Source organism: Colossoma macropomum, unplaced genomic scaffold (genome assembly GCF_904425465.1).
Source record: "Colossoma macropomum unplaced genomic scaffold, Colossoma_macropomum, whole genome shotgun sequence".
Classification (NCBI taxonomy): Eukaryota; Metazoa; Chordata; class Actinopteri; order Characiformes; family Serrasalmidae; genus Colossoma; species Colossoma macropomum.
Genome location: NW_023494797.1, coordinates 14,437,501 through 14,455,071, shown reverse-complemented (window position 1 = coordinate 14,455,071; position 17,571 = coordinate 14,437,501). Strand labels below are relative to the sequence as shown.

Here is a 17,571-nt window from a genome sequence, read left to right as displayed (position 1 = left end):
ACCGGCAAACATGAAACATCTCCCCATGACAAAGACCTCAAATGTGGCATTAAAGGAAGTATGTCTGTGTGTGTGTGTGTGTGTGTGTGTGTGTGTGTGTGTGTGTGTGTGTGTGTGTGTGTGTGAGAGAGATGAACAGGTTTTTTCACACCCTTTTCTCCATGTGTAACTGTGATTATAGTAACATATGATAGAGTGATAAGAAACACAATGAGAACAGACAATGACAAATGCCTGTGTGTATCAGTGCGTTATGTGTAGAGTGAGTGTGTGATAAAGGGTGTGTTGAGGCAAGTATCATCTCAGACTTGAGGAAGCAGCTGTAGGAACAACTGAGAAACCATGTTTAATTTTTTTTTTAAACTGAAAGGAAAAACATTTCTGTTTAGCCGCTGAGGTTAAGGTTAAGTTAGGGTAGAAAATGTCATTACATATAGATACTTAATTAATATGAATACATTATTACATATACACTACTGTGCAAAAGTTAAAGAAAAAAAACACCTTTTGTTTATTTAATGTCCAGTCAAAATGGCCATTAAGTTCAAATTTTTTTAATTGTTTGAACATATTTAACAGAAAATCACACAAAAGTCTCCAACACTTTCAATCTATCCTTTGAATCTACGTAGTTTATTTATCCATTTTTTTTACTTTTGTGCACCCTTGTGCCACTTCAACCTGTCCATCCTTCCAATCTTAAAACTCAGATCAGCAAATAAACAGTAATTCTGCATTCGAATATGAAGGAGTGTGTTCTCTGTAGAGGATGTTTTAACTTATTTTCACCCAAACTTCTAGATACAACTGTAAATAATACACATTTCATTATTACACTCTGACCAGGCACAAAAGCAAACCATGTGTGCTAGAGAGAATTCCGGGTGGGTCAGCAGGTTAACATGCAGACTCTCCTCTCTGAGTAACACACACATCCTCCTCTTCCTACACACACACAGCTGTGCAGGGGAAGGGCCTGAACATAACGTTTCTTCTCTTCATATCTTTCTTTTCGTCTGTTTATTGTTCTCTCTCTCGCTCTCTCTCTCTCTCTCTCTCTCTCTAGACTCTACTTTCCCTCACAAAGCACATACACTACACTTCCTAAAGTGTCTAGACACTCCATCTAATTAGTAGAGTCACTGGATGATCTCTGAAATTACACTGAAAGAGCCGTGAGTGCAGTGACACCCGACATGATCAATCCAGTATGGGATGAGTTTGACTATGGCGTTGATGTTGTTCGTACAGCTGGAGGAGGTTCATACTGAGCACTTGTAAAATTACATAATAAAGTTTATGCTCATTTAAACCATTTACAGTTCACTGCTTTGTTCTGTAATGATTTACAAGTGAAATAAATAATTTTGAAATTGGATGAATCTTTTTGAATCACCCTGTATTTCCAGCTCACAGACACTGATAACTCTAGTCTAACAACTGTTGAGCCGACAGCTGTTTAGATTTTACAAAAATTCTAAAAATTTAGATGCTAAGTAAATTTTTGATCAAAACAATGACTGAATTCATCAGCACAGTGGTCTCCAATCCTGGTCCTGGAGAGCTACCTTCCTGCAGAGTTTAGTTCCAACCTGTATCCAACCAGCTACCCTGCCTCTTACTTAACTCTAATACATCTGATCCACATCTGATTCGTCTGGGATTCTCTGCTCTCCCAACTGCTACTGCGACCCTAGCTGGACTAAGCGGTTAACGATGATGATGATGACGACATCTGATCCAGCCAATCAGGAACTTGGAAAGAGGCTGACTAGGTGGAGCAGTGGGGCAAATTGTGATTGGAACTAGGCTCTGCAGGAAGGTAGATCTCCAGGACCAGGGCTGGAGACCACTGTGTTAGCATTTACATGTCAAATAATGACATCTGAGTAGCCTTGGATCTCTGAAAGTAATGAGATGTCGCATAAGTGACTGTCTCACGTAAATAAGCACCAAAAAAGACCAAATGTACCCTAGGGTTTAACTCCAACCAATCAAATAACCAACTGAAGTTATATACTATTGTGGCAAGCCTTGTCGATACTCAGATTTCAACATCAATATCGGTATCGTAAAAGAAACGTGGTGTCTTCAGTATTAGCTGCTACTGGGATAATGAAGGTTTTGGTGTCATGATCACTCTTGGACAAGAAAATGCTGCATTTTTACCGTCTAAATCTCATCAGTGGCAGTCCAACATCTAGTGCAAAGCCTTCCCAGAAGAGTAGAGCTTGGCACTGCAGCAAAGTTTAGTTAAATTTTTCAATCTTTTTGAACATATTTAACAGAAAATTACACAGAAGTCTCCAACACTTTAAATCTATCCTTTGAATGTGTGGAGTTAATTTGTCCATTTTATAGTTTTGTGCACTCTTCTGCCACTTCAACACTTCCAATCTTAAAACCACTGAGTTACAGCTGTGTCCTCAAAAAGTATTGGCAAAAAAAGTAGCTGGTATTCAGAAGACTGTCCACCTCGGAGCCCTCAACATCACAGAATGTGTTTGGGATTATTTGGATGGTGAGAAGCAGAAAACGCAACCACCCAAAGTCTGAACTTTGAAGGTGTGGAAAAATATCCCTGCAGATTTCTTTGAGAAACTGAAAGTGTCTCCTGAAAAGAATAGAAGCTGTAATAAAGTTCCAAGGTAATAAAGGGAGAACAAACTCCCTGTTAATACTCTTTTTGGAAGAAACACAAGGTAAGCAGGTGTCATTTCTTACTTTTAGTGTAAGACATCACATGCATATTGGATACAGGTGTAGTGCTCAATAGCCAGATGAGAATGGAGGCCTATCTAAGCCGAGTAGCTGAGCATGTAAAGCAGGCTCAGTTCTCTCTCCACTTCGGTCTTAAAGAGGGCGGGGGCTGGGCACCACTGACCTACATGCACCACGCTCACACTCGTTCAAATGACTCGCACAATTCCCATATCAAACAATAACATTCCCTACATGCCACAGTGGTGACAGGCTCAGGAAGCCTCTCTGCATCTCATCAGCAGAGGTCAAGGGTCGCCGGGTTTGTTGAGCGTATAAATTGAAGGGGTGAGAGCCGCCCTTTAAAAAAAAAGAGACAGAGCAGATAATAAAATCGCCTCGGCTGTACTGAACACTGGGCAGACGGCTATTCATCTGGGTGCAGAGCAAGAGAGCAGAAGAGGAAAGGAAGGAAGGTACAACCACGAAAGCATCCCAGTTATGTAAAGTATGAGTTGTGTCACATGACACGTTTCTGAGTGTTTATATTCAAAAGCTGCACCAATGAACTCCTCTGCTCTTTTCTGGAATGTGGCTCAGTTTTATGTCGTGTTTCAGAGCAGTCTTGACTGGATTTTCAAAAAAAAAACTGCTTAAACCAATGTCAACGGGTACTTAAATGTCCAGTTTTATTACACAAATAATTAAATCATTAAAAATATACTATGGGCCAGTTTTCCTGACCTAACAACAGCGTAAGACTAAACTAAAAAGAGTTTGAATAAGAGAAATTTAGTCCCAGATAAGGCCTGATCCATGTCTGGGAACCTGGCATCGCTGGCATAAGGAAACACGTAACATCTCAGCTCCTTTTTCTTTTTTTTTTTTAATTTGAAAATTCTACCTGCCCCGTACATTATGTAAATATTTCTTAATGAAGAGACCAATAGAAATGGCCCTGTAAGTCCTATAAAGCACCCGCGTACATCACAGATTGTCTAGTTTTCCCCAGACACTTGTCACAAGATCATGTCCAGTCTCACAAGACTACCCCGTGTCCAGATATGACCACAAGGGCTATATATATATATATATATAGCCATATATATATATATATATATATATATATATATATATATATATATATATATATATATATATATATATATATATGTCTCCGCATACGTGCACTGAGGGCTGCACAATATATTGTTTGTTACACAATATATTGGTTGGTATAGTGTAGTGGGTAACACCTCTGCCTTTCATGCTGTAGACTGGGGTTCATTCCCCTGCCTGGGTAAATACCCTACACTATACCAATAAGAGTCCTTGGGCAAGACTCCTAACACTACTTTCGCCTACCTCTGTGACAAATGATCAAACGGTAAGTTGCTTTGGATAAGAGCGTCTGCCAAATGCCGTAAATGTAAATGTATGCAGCTCTAACACACACACACACACACACACACACACACACACACACACACACACACGAAACTGGAATCTTTGACCAGAACTGTTAACCCAACAGGCTGTCTCTGCAACTTCAATAAACTATTATAAAATGCAGGTAGGCTTCTGAATGTATAAACATCTCTAGACATGCCTGTGGCTGGTTTTTCTGGTCCAAAAAGTCAATAAAACAACAATTACACCAGGACGTTTTGGAAAAACACCTGGTACAGAGTTTGTTTATAGGTAAACTGGGCAGTGTACGATGACTGTGTAGCTGATATTGCTGTTCCACCCACCTCCTCCTGCAGGGATTTGGCGGTGAGGCGAGATTTCTCCAGCTCCACTCCTCCGTCTCTCAGCTGCTTCTGGAGCTCGGCCAGCTCCCTCCTGTTCTTCTCCTTATACGCGTCTATCTGCTCCTGCAGCTCCTGCGTGGAGCTCTGAGACGCCTCCACGATCTCACTCATCTACACACACACACACACACACACACACGCACGCACGCACGCACACACACACAGAGGTTAATAGCCATAAAAAACACGCTGTGCGTCCTTTTACAAAGAACCACTATAGTCAGAGCACACAGAACACATTCAGCTTCATAATCACTAACAGTCGTGCCTACTCTGATTCAGCTGGACCTGTGTGGAAAACAAGAACTCTTAACCTTCACACAGACTGAAACTTGAAAGCACTAGTCTGGGAAAAAATCTAATTTTGTTACTAACAGGATGTCATACAGTGTCAGAAACCACAAAAGCAAGTTTATTAAGGATTATGTAGACAATGTGGTTTGAGGCAAGTGTGTGATGATGTAGGCATGTAGTTTCACGATGCTAAGCTTCCATTATTTGTTAGCTATACTGTAGCTCCTGTGCAAAACTGCAGAAGCAAACCGGACACCAATCATGTCTAAGATGTTCGGTCTCATTTTGGGTAGAAAATTGTGTACATTACATTTATTTGTTTATCAATTTATTTATTCATCGATCGATCCATCGATCAAAGTGCTGTGCTTTAACTCAGAGGTTCTCAGTCTTTTCCACCTCAAGGCCCACCTGTTTATCGCTAGAAAGCATGAAGGCCCACTAAAAAACAAAATTCAACGTTTTTGTTTAAAAATGTCATTTTTGGGAAACACAGTAATATGTGGGGGCCTACTCTTGGAATATATGATGTGTATCAGTGAAATATTAGCAGAATATCTGTCTGGACAAATATTTGAGTGGACAACTGAAAGGTCAGGTGTTTCTAGAACCTATTACTACTGTTATTAATGTTGTTACTGTATTAATGTTGTTAAAAAGTCAATTATTTTTTCACTCATTTTTATGATAAAGTGCCACCACAGGCCCACTATAGACCACTGCCCCCACTCAGTACAGCTACAAGGACCACCAAAGGGTGCTTCGTGGCCTACTTGTGGTCCTTGGCCCAGTGGTTGAGAAACCTTGCTTTAATTCTCATATGCATTGTTTTCTATTCACTGAAACTGAGGCATAAAGGCATCCTGCACTGGGCTGGGCAAACACTACCTGGAATAACTTCAATGGCACTGGAGTATTTTTGTTTTTGTTATAGTGCGAAGCATTTCAGCGTTTGCAAAATTCTGAGGAAGTCCTGCCTCCCTTAGTTACTGTTGCTATGTTTGTTAAACTTACAGCTCAAGCTACCCACCACTGAAGCGCTTGTACCAACAGAATAAAAAGCTCAGTGGCACAAGGGAAACTTTAGAAACATGTTCAGTGTAAACATGTACATTTGAGAACAAAATTCAGAGCAAACCATGTTTACATTAATCACGTCAGGGAAAATCTTCTAGCGCAGGGAAGTTAAAGCTACATTAGGTAAGTTTTGGGGATTTGGAGACCTCTCTGGTGGAAATGTGTAACTGCAAGCAATGTGCAGAGGTACTTTTTGTAACATGGGTTGTACTTCAGACCTATTCATCAAGTGGATGAATCGGATTACTGCTAGTTTGCTGAAAGAGTATACAAAGAGAACTCAGTCAAAAGGACGTGTATTCAGAGTAAATTATCTACTATTGTCATCATATCTTCTTCAGTACAATGTTAATTTCGTTTTTAAGACCTGAACATTGAGCTGGACCTTGTTTTTGACTTTCTGACCAGAAAAATCAAACATAGTGCTGCTTTAAAGCATGAGGTTTTCATATCTAACAAAGAGGAGGCTTCAGACAGAAGCTACACCTAGAGATGAGCTAATGCTAAAACTAGAGCTATTTGTTGCGACAACGGATGCTGAGCAGGAAACACATGCTTGTACAGAACATCTTTTAACAAACTTTCATGTCTTTATCTCTCTTAGCCTACAAACTAATTTACTACCACTGGCATTCACACCGCAGGTTTGGACGTAGTGCTTTAATATCAATCATCGCTTTGAAAACAGTCAATTGAGATACTCTGCATCAGACCGAATCAGTCTGCCATAAAACTCACCTCCCTCTGGAGTTTCTCCACAGTCCGGTCCAGCAACCTCCTCTCCTCCTCAATCTCGTTCTTTGTGCTTTTGAACTTCTCCTTCTGGCTCCTCTCCTCCTTTAATCGCTCCTCCAGCTCTCTGTGCTCCTGCGTCATCTTGGTCAGATTTCTCTGCGTAGAAAAACAAAATAAACACTTCAATTCAAACAATTCAACATCTTTTTAGAAAGAAAATGAAAGAGGCTGGATCCAGTATTCTTTTGCCAGACCCTTTGGTGCCGTGTATGTTTGTGTTATGATCCTTTACAGAAGTGTGTCTGACCTGTACGTCCTCCAGGCGTGCGGTCAGGGCTCGGTTTGCCCGGCTCATTTCTTCTTCTTCTTCTCTGACCTCGGCAAGCGACTCCTCCAGTTGCTTCTTCTCTTTCTGCAGCCACACATATACACACATACAATTTTTTATCACATAATTATAGCAATTCATGCATCCATACAGCATGTAGACAACAACATTTAACCTCTTGAATCCTAAGGGGTCTATATGAGGGCCCATATTATGCAATGATCCATTTGCTTCCTGACAGCCAGGAACAGCACAACATTTAATGGCTTTTCAACACCTCCCACTCCAAAAGGTCTGCTACAGATGGTCAGCAGGAACAGCATTTTACATTACGTCAACCGGACTGGGTGGTTAAATAGTTGTAGGTCAAATGAACGGTCAATCATTACAGTTTAGAGTAATATAAAAACAATTTTGCATGATTCTAATGTCACTGATATTCAGTATGTTTCACCCTGCCATTTATGCCTTTAAGGATTCACAGATAACATGACTGCGTCCGATGCTAAAGTCTGATGTTAGTGCATGCATTGAGGCTGGCGTTGCTCACTGGCATGAATGTCTTCTTTACTGTATGGGAGTTTTTGTCTCACCTCCAGGCGGCTGGCTCTCTCTCCCAGTCTGCTCTCCTGCAGCTTGGCTTCATCGATAATGCGGTTCAGTTTGGCTACCTCGTTCTCCAGCTCCTGCGCTCTTTTCTTCAGCCGCTCCGCTTCCTGAGACAGACGGCCCACCTGGCCCTCCGCTGCCCCCCGGGCTGCGTCCACCTCCGCCTTCTCCTTACACACCACTGCATTACTCTGAACACACACATACACAAAGAAAAAGAGAGTGCGGTTAATTAATAACCCTAAAATATATTGACTTGCGGTTCTCTACATCACAATGGTTCTTAGAACTTAAAGTAGGCCTGACGCACAACAGGCACTACATTATTACATTATACTCTACTAAACTTACTATGTAGAGCCTGTAATGTTGCAGCATAGCATCGTTTCAGATTGGACACTAAACGGAAAAAAAAAGTGTGGACCTTACATCACTGAAATGCATCTGGGTTAGCAGTTAGCTAACATTAGAAAGCTAAAGCACAATGTAACACGCTCAGTGACCATTATTTTGGAATTTTCTAATAGCCGGTGTCGGGGGTAGTTACTCTAAAAATCACTAATTACTTTGTAATGGGATTACATTACTTATTACTTATTACTTCTGGGAAAGTAATTTCTCTGCTCATTACTTTACTTCCAAATTACTCTCTAAAAAACACACATGTACCAACTAGAAAGTACAAGAGGAAAGCAGCAGTAGTCCTTTTTAGATATTTGTTTATTCATTTAGTTTTCTTTTTAAATATTTATTTACGATTTAGCATCATGAACTTCCATCCAAGCTGATTTTGTATAGCTGATGTTCTGTAACCAGTCACAGTGTCTGGTGGGTGAAGCAAATATACCCATCAGATGTAAATATATTAAAAATATATTCAAATATCATTTGCACGCCAGTTAATGATATGAAGCCGTCTCAAATTTCTTCTATATCAGGGGTCTAAACTACCGGCCCTAATACATAAAAGGTGCTTTTCAGAGGAGGTTATTGTTATTATTAGTAAGTGAGCAATAAAGTACACACACAGGCAAATAAGCCACACACAAATCCTCTCAACTTAGTTTAGCTGGTCCATGTAACCATAAAACACATTTCTAAAGAGATACAGTTTAAGCCTTTTTGGTTTTGAGAGTTACAGGACCAGGACTGGGTCGTACCAGATTAGCGTAGGTTTATACTTCAGTTTGAGCGTAAAGTGTTTACTATGTTCTTAGTTGACATTGTTTAGTTTCAAACTATCCTTTTACTAAATTTGGTGACACCACAAATCCGTAAGTCGTGTCTTAACTAGTAACAACTAATTAATGCGTACGTCGCCTTACCAATCAGTATCAGTCAGTAAACCCGCTGCCATGGAAACGCAGCAGCACTTGGCTCGGACTTCTCCACAGAAAAACTATCCAGCATAGAAGAGAACAACGTGTGCAGGTTAAACTGAATAAAACTACTCGTTTATATACACCGTGTGTGTTTATTCTTTAATGTTACAGTGAGACAACCAAATATGCAGCGCTGTAAATGACGGTTTCTGGCTAACCGACACAACAGCAGCTGGGCCATTTGTGTCTCACTGAGCTGGAGGTGTGGGTGTTTAGCTTCATGTTCGGAGTTTAAACCAGAGCAATGATTAGAGCTGTAAGCAAAATCACAGCATATAGTGTAGTAGAAGTTATAGTAGAAGTTTTAGCTTAGTTCAGGTTTTGGTATTTTTTGTGCCATCTATGTGGTTTCTGACCGTTTCCCCCAAAATTACACCTGCTGAGGGGTGTGTAAATGTTTAGTAACTACTTAGCTCAGCATTAAAAAATAGTTTGTGTGGTGCAACTTTTGGATTCAGTAATGCATAAGCCTACACTTAGCAAACACTTACATTACAACTAGTCTACGTTTGAACTTACGCAGAGCTGGTGCAACCGGCCACAGTTTCCCAGGCATGGAATAAGCCAAGACTTGGACTAAACGATCATGACAAAGTTGAACCACCATTCGAAATTCTTTTTAGGCTATTAGCCTTAATCTGGATCTGGAAAACCGGCCACTAGTGTTTTAGCCTTTTTATTTTAAGAGCTACAAGGCCAAAGTTTTATTACACACTTCTATAACCTAAGAATAGCGCAAGCAGTTTTAAAGTCCCTGTAGTTACTGAATAATAAGCCTTAATATGTAACAAGCCTGGGATTTTAAGTGGTTAAACACACGGCGCATAAATAATATTGCTCTGTTAGAGACATATGAGCAACTCAAATAACACAGCTCTCTTTAAGCAGTAACTGTAATCTGATTACAGGAATTTTGAACTTCATTACAGCACAAATGATCACATTACTGTAAGGTGTTACTGTGTTCAGTGTTACCCCAACATTGCTACTAGCCTAATGTAAATAACATAATAATAAAGTGTTGAAATGGTCACTGAAGGACAACTTCAGTAGTGCAAGGATTACTGAAGCAGCACTCCATTTAACACACTGTGTAAGTGTTTGAAGTTGAATTTAACTGAAGGCCTTAGTGAGCGGAGATAAAAAAGGAAAACTCACAGGCCTCCTGAGGCCCCGGCTTTAAACAACACTGGCCTGCACAAAAGCACCATCAACCACTAACAGAGCCAGGAGATTTAACTGAGGGCTCCAGTCCAGATAATCGGTCCTGTCCATTTAGAGTCAGCTGGGCATGACCACTACAGGTCCTCAATGGCCCCGCACCTGCCACATTTAAAAGTGTTCTTGGTCCCTTTAAGCTTGAGAACTACTGCTTGTTGAGCATTTGTCTGTAAACATGATCAAACTCTCTAATTAGGCTGAGCTCCGCTGGTGGCTGTGTGGATTTGTAAGGCAGGATTTGGCTGCAGTGCCCTTGGGTTCACTCTGACCTCTCCATGCCAGCTTTACTGAATGGAAGAACTGGCCATGGCACTTTTCACGGTTTTGCTGTGTGTGCGACGTGTTCTGGAAGCTTCCTAGTGACTTTGCGTAAACCCCACAGACAATACAACGCCACAAAATGAGGCAAAACAGACATTTAGCAACACTTGGACCCCTTTATGGAGCGCTGTGCTAAACAAACAGAGAAATCTTAGATGTAGTGATGGCTGTCAAGCGAGAAGCCGCTCGCATCCTGCCGATGACATCGGGAAGCTTACACACAGCAAGGTTTGTCTTAAACTGGAAGAGCCGGTAGAACGCCAGCTACGCAGTCATGTCAAACAACAGGTTTGGCCATCAAGAGAGAGGAAGGAAAACCTCACTGTTATCAGAAGCTTCTCACCTGACAGCTCCAATGATATTTGAACTTAAGCACTATTAAAACTAACAACCTTCCTAATATATACATATAACATGCTTTTCACATTAGGCTATTACTGTTATTATAAAAAGTTGAACAATAAAGTACACATACATCCAAATAAGCAACAAATAAGTCTCAACTCAGTTTAGCTGATCTATGTAACCATAAAAGATTTTTTAGAAAAAAAGTGTTTTCACCTTTTTAATTTTAAGAGCTGGAGCTTTTTTAGCCTATATATCTTAACAGCTGTACTGTTTTAGCCTTTTGTTTTAAGAGCTATACTGTGTCAGCTTTTTATCATGAGAGCTATACTGTTTAGCCTTTGATTTTAAGTGCTAAACTGTTTTAACCTTTTTGTTAAGAGCTATACTGTTATAGTTTTTTTAATCGTTAAGGGCTATACTGTGTTAGGCTTTTAATTTTTACCCGATTTTCTCCCCAATTTAGTCGTCTCCAATTCCACCTGCTAGTTAGGACTCCACCAATCACGCGATGCTATCAGCGCTAGGAGGGCGAGGCTAACACAGGCTTCCTCCGAGACCTGTGAAGCCAGCCACCGCTTCTTTTCGAGCTGCCACTCACGCAACATCATTGGACAGCCGAGCGCGCTCGGAGGAAAGCGCCAACCGGCAGATCTGTTACATCAGCTAACAGACGCTGTGTTAGGCTTTTATTTTAGGCCTATATTGTTTAGCCTTTCATTTTAAGTGCTATACTGTTTTAGCCATTTTATTGTAAGAGCTATACTGTTTTAGGCTTTTAAGTGCTTTACTGTTTTAGCCTTTCATTTTAAGTGCTATACTGTTTAGCCATTTGACTAACAGCTACACTGTTTAGTCTTTTAAGTACTATACTGTTTTAGCCTTTTATTTTAAGAGCTTTATTGTTTTAGCATTTTATTTTAAGAGCTATACTGTTTAGTCATTTTAAGAGCAATACTGTTTAAGCCTTCTATTTAAAGCATTATATGGCTTTAGCCTTTAATTTTAAGGGCTATACTGTTTAAGCTTGTGTATTTTAAAAGCTATACAGCGCATTTCTGACCCCTAGGGCCAGCTTACTGGGCATGGATTGAGCCTAGTCTTGAGCTAAATTGCAGAGCTAATGACAAAACACTGCTGGAAAATGTGTTTAGTCTAGACTTGAGCTTATTCTGGGTCAGAGTAACTGGCACACTGTGTTTTAGCCCTAAAGCAGGTTCCGGCAGCTCCTAGGAAAAAAAAAAAAAAAAAAACCAACCACCACCACAAAACGGGCTGGGCTGCAGGTTTGTTTATGGTTCATATGTCAAAAGCTCACTATGAAAAATAGAGAAGCTCGAAGCTACTCCGGGTCGGAATTCCTCTGTAGGAAGTTTACAAGGCAACAAGCCTCATTAACACTTCATTATACACACCTGTTAGACCGGAGCTGATCCAACAGCAGAGACTACACCAAAACACACAGACACACAGACACACACACACACACACAGAGCAGGTAATGCTCAGACACTGGAAAAGCAATCTGCACTGACAGTATCTGGAATACCTCTGCACTAATGGAGTGAAACGCACATTACAGGCCCACTGATTAGCCGCCGGTCAGACGAGGACATACTAAGTTGAACTTCAGAGTACCAGTTCTCTCTGTAGAGGACGTGTTAACTTATTTTTACTTAGAAAATCAACAAAACGTCATCTGGCAGGGGGTTATTATTACATGGAGATACATACAGACCTACACTAATATTTAAATGTAAAGAGATAAACTGCCTTTTAAATAGAATTTTCTCCAATTTTTAAAACTTTGACAGTACCTTATAAATAAAATACATACGGATTATGTTATTATACACCTTTTATCATTATTATTATTATCATCATCATCATCATCATCATTACTACAGTAGAATTCCTTGTTTCTACACATTTTGTTCATTTTATCAGCTCCACTTATCATATAGGAGCACTCTGTAGTTCTACTGTTACAGACTGTAGTCCATCTGTTTCTCTGCATACTTTGTTAGCCCCCCTTTACCCTGTTCTTCAGTGGTCAGGACCACCACAGAGCAGGTACTATTTGGGTGGTGGATCATTCTCAGCACTGCAGTAACACTGACGTGGTGGTGTTGTGTTAGTGTGTGTTGCGCTGGTCTGAGTGGATCAGACACAGCAGTGCTGCTGGAGTTTTTTAACACCTCAGTGTCACTGCTGGACTGAGAATAGTCCACCAACCAAAAATATCCAGCCAACAGCGTCCTGTGGGCAGCGTCCTGTGACCACTGATGAAGGACTAGAGGATGACCAACACACACTGTGCAGCTACAAATGAGCTACTGTCTCTACAAGGTTGACCATCAAGGTTAAAGTGTCTAATAGAGTGGACAGTGAGTGGGTACAGTGTTTAAAAACTCCAGCAGCACTGCTGTGGCTGATCCACTCAGACCAGCGCAACACACACTAACACTCCACCACCACATCAGTGTCACTGCAGTGCTGAGAATGATCCACCATTCAAATAATACCTGCTCTGTGGTGGTCCTGTGGGGGTCCTGCCCATTGAAGAACAGCGCAAAAGGGGGCTAACAAAGTATGCAGAGAGTATATGATCAGTGGAGCTGATAAAATGGACAATGAGTGTAGAGATAAGGAGGAGTACTTAATGAAGTGCCCGATCAGTGTATGTAATACATATGGAACATATCATATATAAGGAGTTGCACATATATAGGTAAAACATATATGGGACATAGGTTCGACTCCATGTCCTCTGTGTGTAGTTAACATTCTGCTTTTTTCAGGACAAGTGCATTTGCTACTCATTAGAAGTAGAGCTTTATGACTGCTGTCTTTATGGTCATGTAGCCCCTAGTCCAGTCTCACTTGCTTTCTCGCTGTGTCTAACAGGGAGTGAGCTGCAAAAAAAATTAATCACACAGTATGGAGACAGATTATTAACCAAGCTCCCCAATTTACTACAGCCTTGCCTCCCTGACCTACATAGGTCAAGAGGTCAAGACAGGTAAGGAGTCTGTTAATGTGTGTCTACATCCCAGCCAAATGTCACTGAATAGTTCAGTCAAAATGCTAATGCTGCTAACAATGAAAGTAAATAGCCACCAACTTGTCAACTAGTCTTATACAAATGAAGTCGATGTCAAATGCTGGCTTTTAGCTTCCATTTGTTGTTAGCTAGGTTAGCAGGCTTGGTCAAGCTATTTCTCCAATGACCACAGCACTTTCTAGAGGGAGCTTTGAACCATGCAATGACTTTGTTCTAACAACAGCCCAGTGAGTGAGCATGCATTAAATATACTGAAGAGTTCGGTTAGCATTACTGAGACTGAGAAATGTACAGTACAATTAAATATTTAAAAATTACACATAATATAATTAGTATGCTGGTTTCACGCCATTAAGTGGAATGTGGCACAGGTCAGCACCCAGAGTTGCTATGGTCACTGGTGTTTTAACCAATTGCGTCAGAAGTCAAGTGATGCGTCACGTTGGTTACAGTAGACTACAGGATCAAAATACACACTCACTTCCTGGAAAGCCTCCAGCGGAACAGTGCTTATCAAAAACCCAGAAAAAAAAAGATATTACAGGCTTTTTTATCTTGCCAATTTTCTAATCAAGTACACTCTAAAAAGTGCCAAACAATGTAGCCGTATGACCTTCCGTCCACGGTCACTGAGTGGCCTGCAAGGAATTCTAAAATACGCTTCAAGCTTGAAAGGAGGTTTTGTTGGTCTCAGTGAAGGCCGGTCTGTCCTTTTCTCTGCTTACACTCCAATATGAGACCATTTCTGCCATGGACATCCAAGAGCAACCAACTGAGTGCTCACTACTCATTATTCAAACACTCAATTCAATACGGTCAAATAATGAATTTATTGAATGGTGTTTATATTTTGTGTTTATATAGTGCTGCTTCGATTCAGCACATTTTTCATATGGTAAAATAAACACAAACATAAACAGGTACACTACATGGACAAAAGTATTGGGACACCTACACATTACACACACAACAGCCTTTATGACATCACATTCTAAATCCACAGGCATTAATATGGAGTTGGTCCCCCTTTGCAGCTGTAACAGCTTCCACTTTTCTGGGAAGCTTTCTATAAGATTTTGGAGAGTCTGTGGGAATTTTTGCCCATTTCATCCAGAAGTGTATTTGTGAGGTCAGACACTGATGTTGGACGAGAGGGTCTGGCTCACAATCTCCGTTCTAGCTCATCCCAAAGATGTTTGATGGGGTTGAGGTCAGGGCTCTGTGAGGGTCAGTCAAGTTCTTCCACACCAAACTCACCCAGCCAAGACTTTATGGACTTTGTTTTGTGCACTGGGGCTCAGTCACGCCGGAACAGAGAAGGGCCCAAACTGTTCCCACAAAGTTGGAAGCGTACAATTGTCCAAAATGTCTTGGTGCTGAAGCATTAAGATTTCCCTTCACTGGAACTAAGGGGCCTAGGCCAACCCCTGAAAAACAACCCCATATCATCATCCCTCCTCCACCAAACTTTACAGGTGGCACAGTGCAGTCAGGCAGGTAATGTTCTCCTGGCATTCTCTAAACCTAGACTCTTCTATCAGACTGGCAGATAGAGAAGTGTGATTCATCACTCCACTCCACTGCTCCAGAGTCCAGTGGCGCATCATGCTTTACACCACTCCCCACCAACCCTGGTCCTGGAGCCCCCACCCCATCCTGCACACCCAACACAGCTGACCTAACTAAGCAGTTAGTTAGCAAGTCCTTCCTGAGCTGAAGTGGGTGTTTTAGAGCAGGAACACACTCAAATGTGCAGGGCAGGGGGGATCCAGGACCAGGGCTGGGAACTTGGGAGTTAATGTTTCTATTCTCAGCTTATTTGAGTATTGAACATCATAAAAATACAACATCTAACATTAATAATGCACCGGCCACAAGCTAATATGCTGGCCCCTAGCTAATATACGCTTATAAGGATTGTGCTTTTCCTTCCCACTCCTGATTCTGAGGTAAAGAGAGAGTGATATTTTCATTTTTTATTAAATTTCATGTAAGAAAGAAAGAAAGAAAGAAACGGTAGAGGGAGAGAGCAAGAATGAGAGTGTGAGAAGAGAGAAAGAGAAAAAGAAAGAAAGACAAGAATAGAAAAAGAAATGGGAGCGGGAGAGAAAGAATGAAAGAAACTGAGGGATGAGAGAGAGAGAGAGAGAGAGAGAGAGAGAGAGAGAGAGAGAGAGAGAGAAAAGGGAAGACAGAAAACGAAAGAAAAAGAAAAAGAAAGAAAAAGAACGAGAGAGAAAGAAAAGAAAAAGGAAGAAAGAACAAAAGTAGGAGAGAGACAGAGAGACATACAGAGAGAGAGAGAGAGAGAGAGAGAGACAACAAATGAAAGCATGTGAGATGAATGAGTGAAAGAAAAAGAGGACCAGTAGCAGAGTGGACATTAAGTGTCTCTGTGCAGCACTGAGGGCCTCTGTGCTGGTCTCGGGTCTGAAGGGCTCTCCAGCTGCTCTCATGATTTCATCTTTAGCTGCGCTAACCAGCGCTGTGAGGACTTTACAAACACTGAAGGCTGTGCAGGAATCAGCCGGTGCTCTTAATCAAAATCACAATGCTTCTGCTGAAGTTTCTCTCAGGTCAGTACGAAAACACTCCATCCCCCGCTAAACCAGACGCGGAGCCAAGAGCCTCAACAACGAAGTTTACAATCTTCCTCAAACACAGAACAGCGACAATAAACCTGTCTAAAGTAAATCTCCAACCACGGCCGAGTTCCTCACCGCTGTTGCACCAGAGCACCTCTAAAAAGAAAAATCTGCTTTAATCCACTCTCAAATCATCAGAGCTGAAATGTAAAAACATATAATCTGGTGGGGGGTGGGGGCGGGGGTGTCTCAAAGCCACTGTGAACTGAGGGCAAACGTGTTTTTAATCACAGGTCTATAATATGCTGTACTTCTCTGTGGATTAGGCTGCATTAGAGCTCAGCACTCTGTCCAGCTGTGTTCATCCTACACTCGAATTCTTCTCACTGGAAAACCTTTCAGTATGTCTGTATTATTCAATCACTGAGATGTAAACAGAGTCATTCAGAGTTGGCTTCAGGGCTGAACGATTTAAGGAAAATATCTAATTGCGATTTTTCCAACTGATATTACGGCTGCAATTTAAATTGCGGTTATTTTTTATAAATTGAGATTCAGGCCTGATTTATTTGGTGCAAAAAAGCCAGAATATCCACCTTTTCTGGCTTGAGGCTCAACCCCTGAACGGTCAAACTGCCAGTAAGTTGTGGTTGTGATGTCACAACACATGGAGGTTTGGTTGCCTCTGATTGGTCTAACTCATCTACAGGCATTTCACAAGCTCTGTGTTATTGGGTTCAATTTCCCCTCTTAAAACTTAAAACAGAGTTTTTTAGAATGTTCACAATTTAAAAAGAAGGTTCTTCAAGGGTTCTTTAGTAAAGACAATGGTTCTATATAGAACTACAAACAACCAAAGACCCATTTGCAAGCTTAAAGGGTTCCTTTCATGGTGAAATGGTTCTTAAGATTGATGGAGAATGGGTTATATATGGTTCTATATAGAACCTTTTTGAAAGGGGATCTATATAGAACCAAAATGATGTTCTACTGTTTCATACTTGACATGGTAACAATAGCAAAACCCGTTTTGGTCCTATATAGAACCTATACATTCTCTGTCAACCTGAAGACCCATTTCACCATGCAGAGAACC

General features: G+C 41.0%; 1 protein-coding gene across 2 annotated transcripts in view; it reads right to left on the bottom strand.

Annotated features, from left to right (window-relative positions):
• Nucleotides 1-17,571, bottom strand: part of cgnl1 (cingulin-like 1) — a 63,392-nt gene that overhangs the window by 16,417 nt on the left and 29,404 nt on the right. For both annotated transcript variants that reach the window (XM_036584377.1, XM_036584378.1), the window contains exons 9-12: nucleotides 7,542-7,748; nucleotides 6,928-7,032; nucleotides 6,624-6,776; nucleotides 4,455-4,625 (exon numbers count right to left, since the gene is read on the bottom strand). In XM_036584377.1, the coding sequence (XP_036440270.1) occupies nucleotides 4,455-4,625; nucleotides 6,624-6,776; nucleotides 6,928-7,032; nucleotides 7,542-7,748 (636 nt within the window). The remainder of the gene's footprint in view (nucleotides 1-4,454; nucleotides 4,626-6,623; nucleotides 6,777-6,927; nucleotides 7,033-7,541; nucleotides 7,749-17,571) is intronic.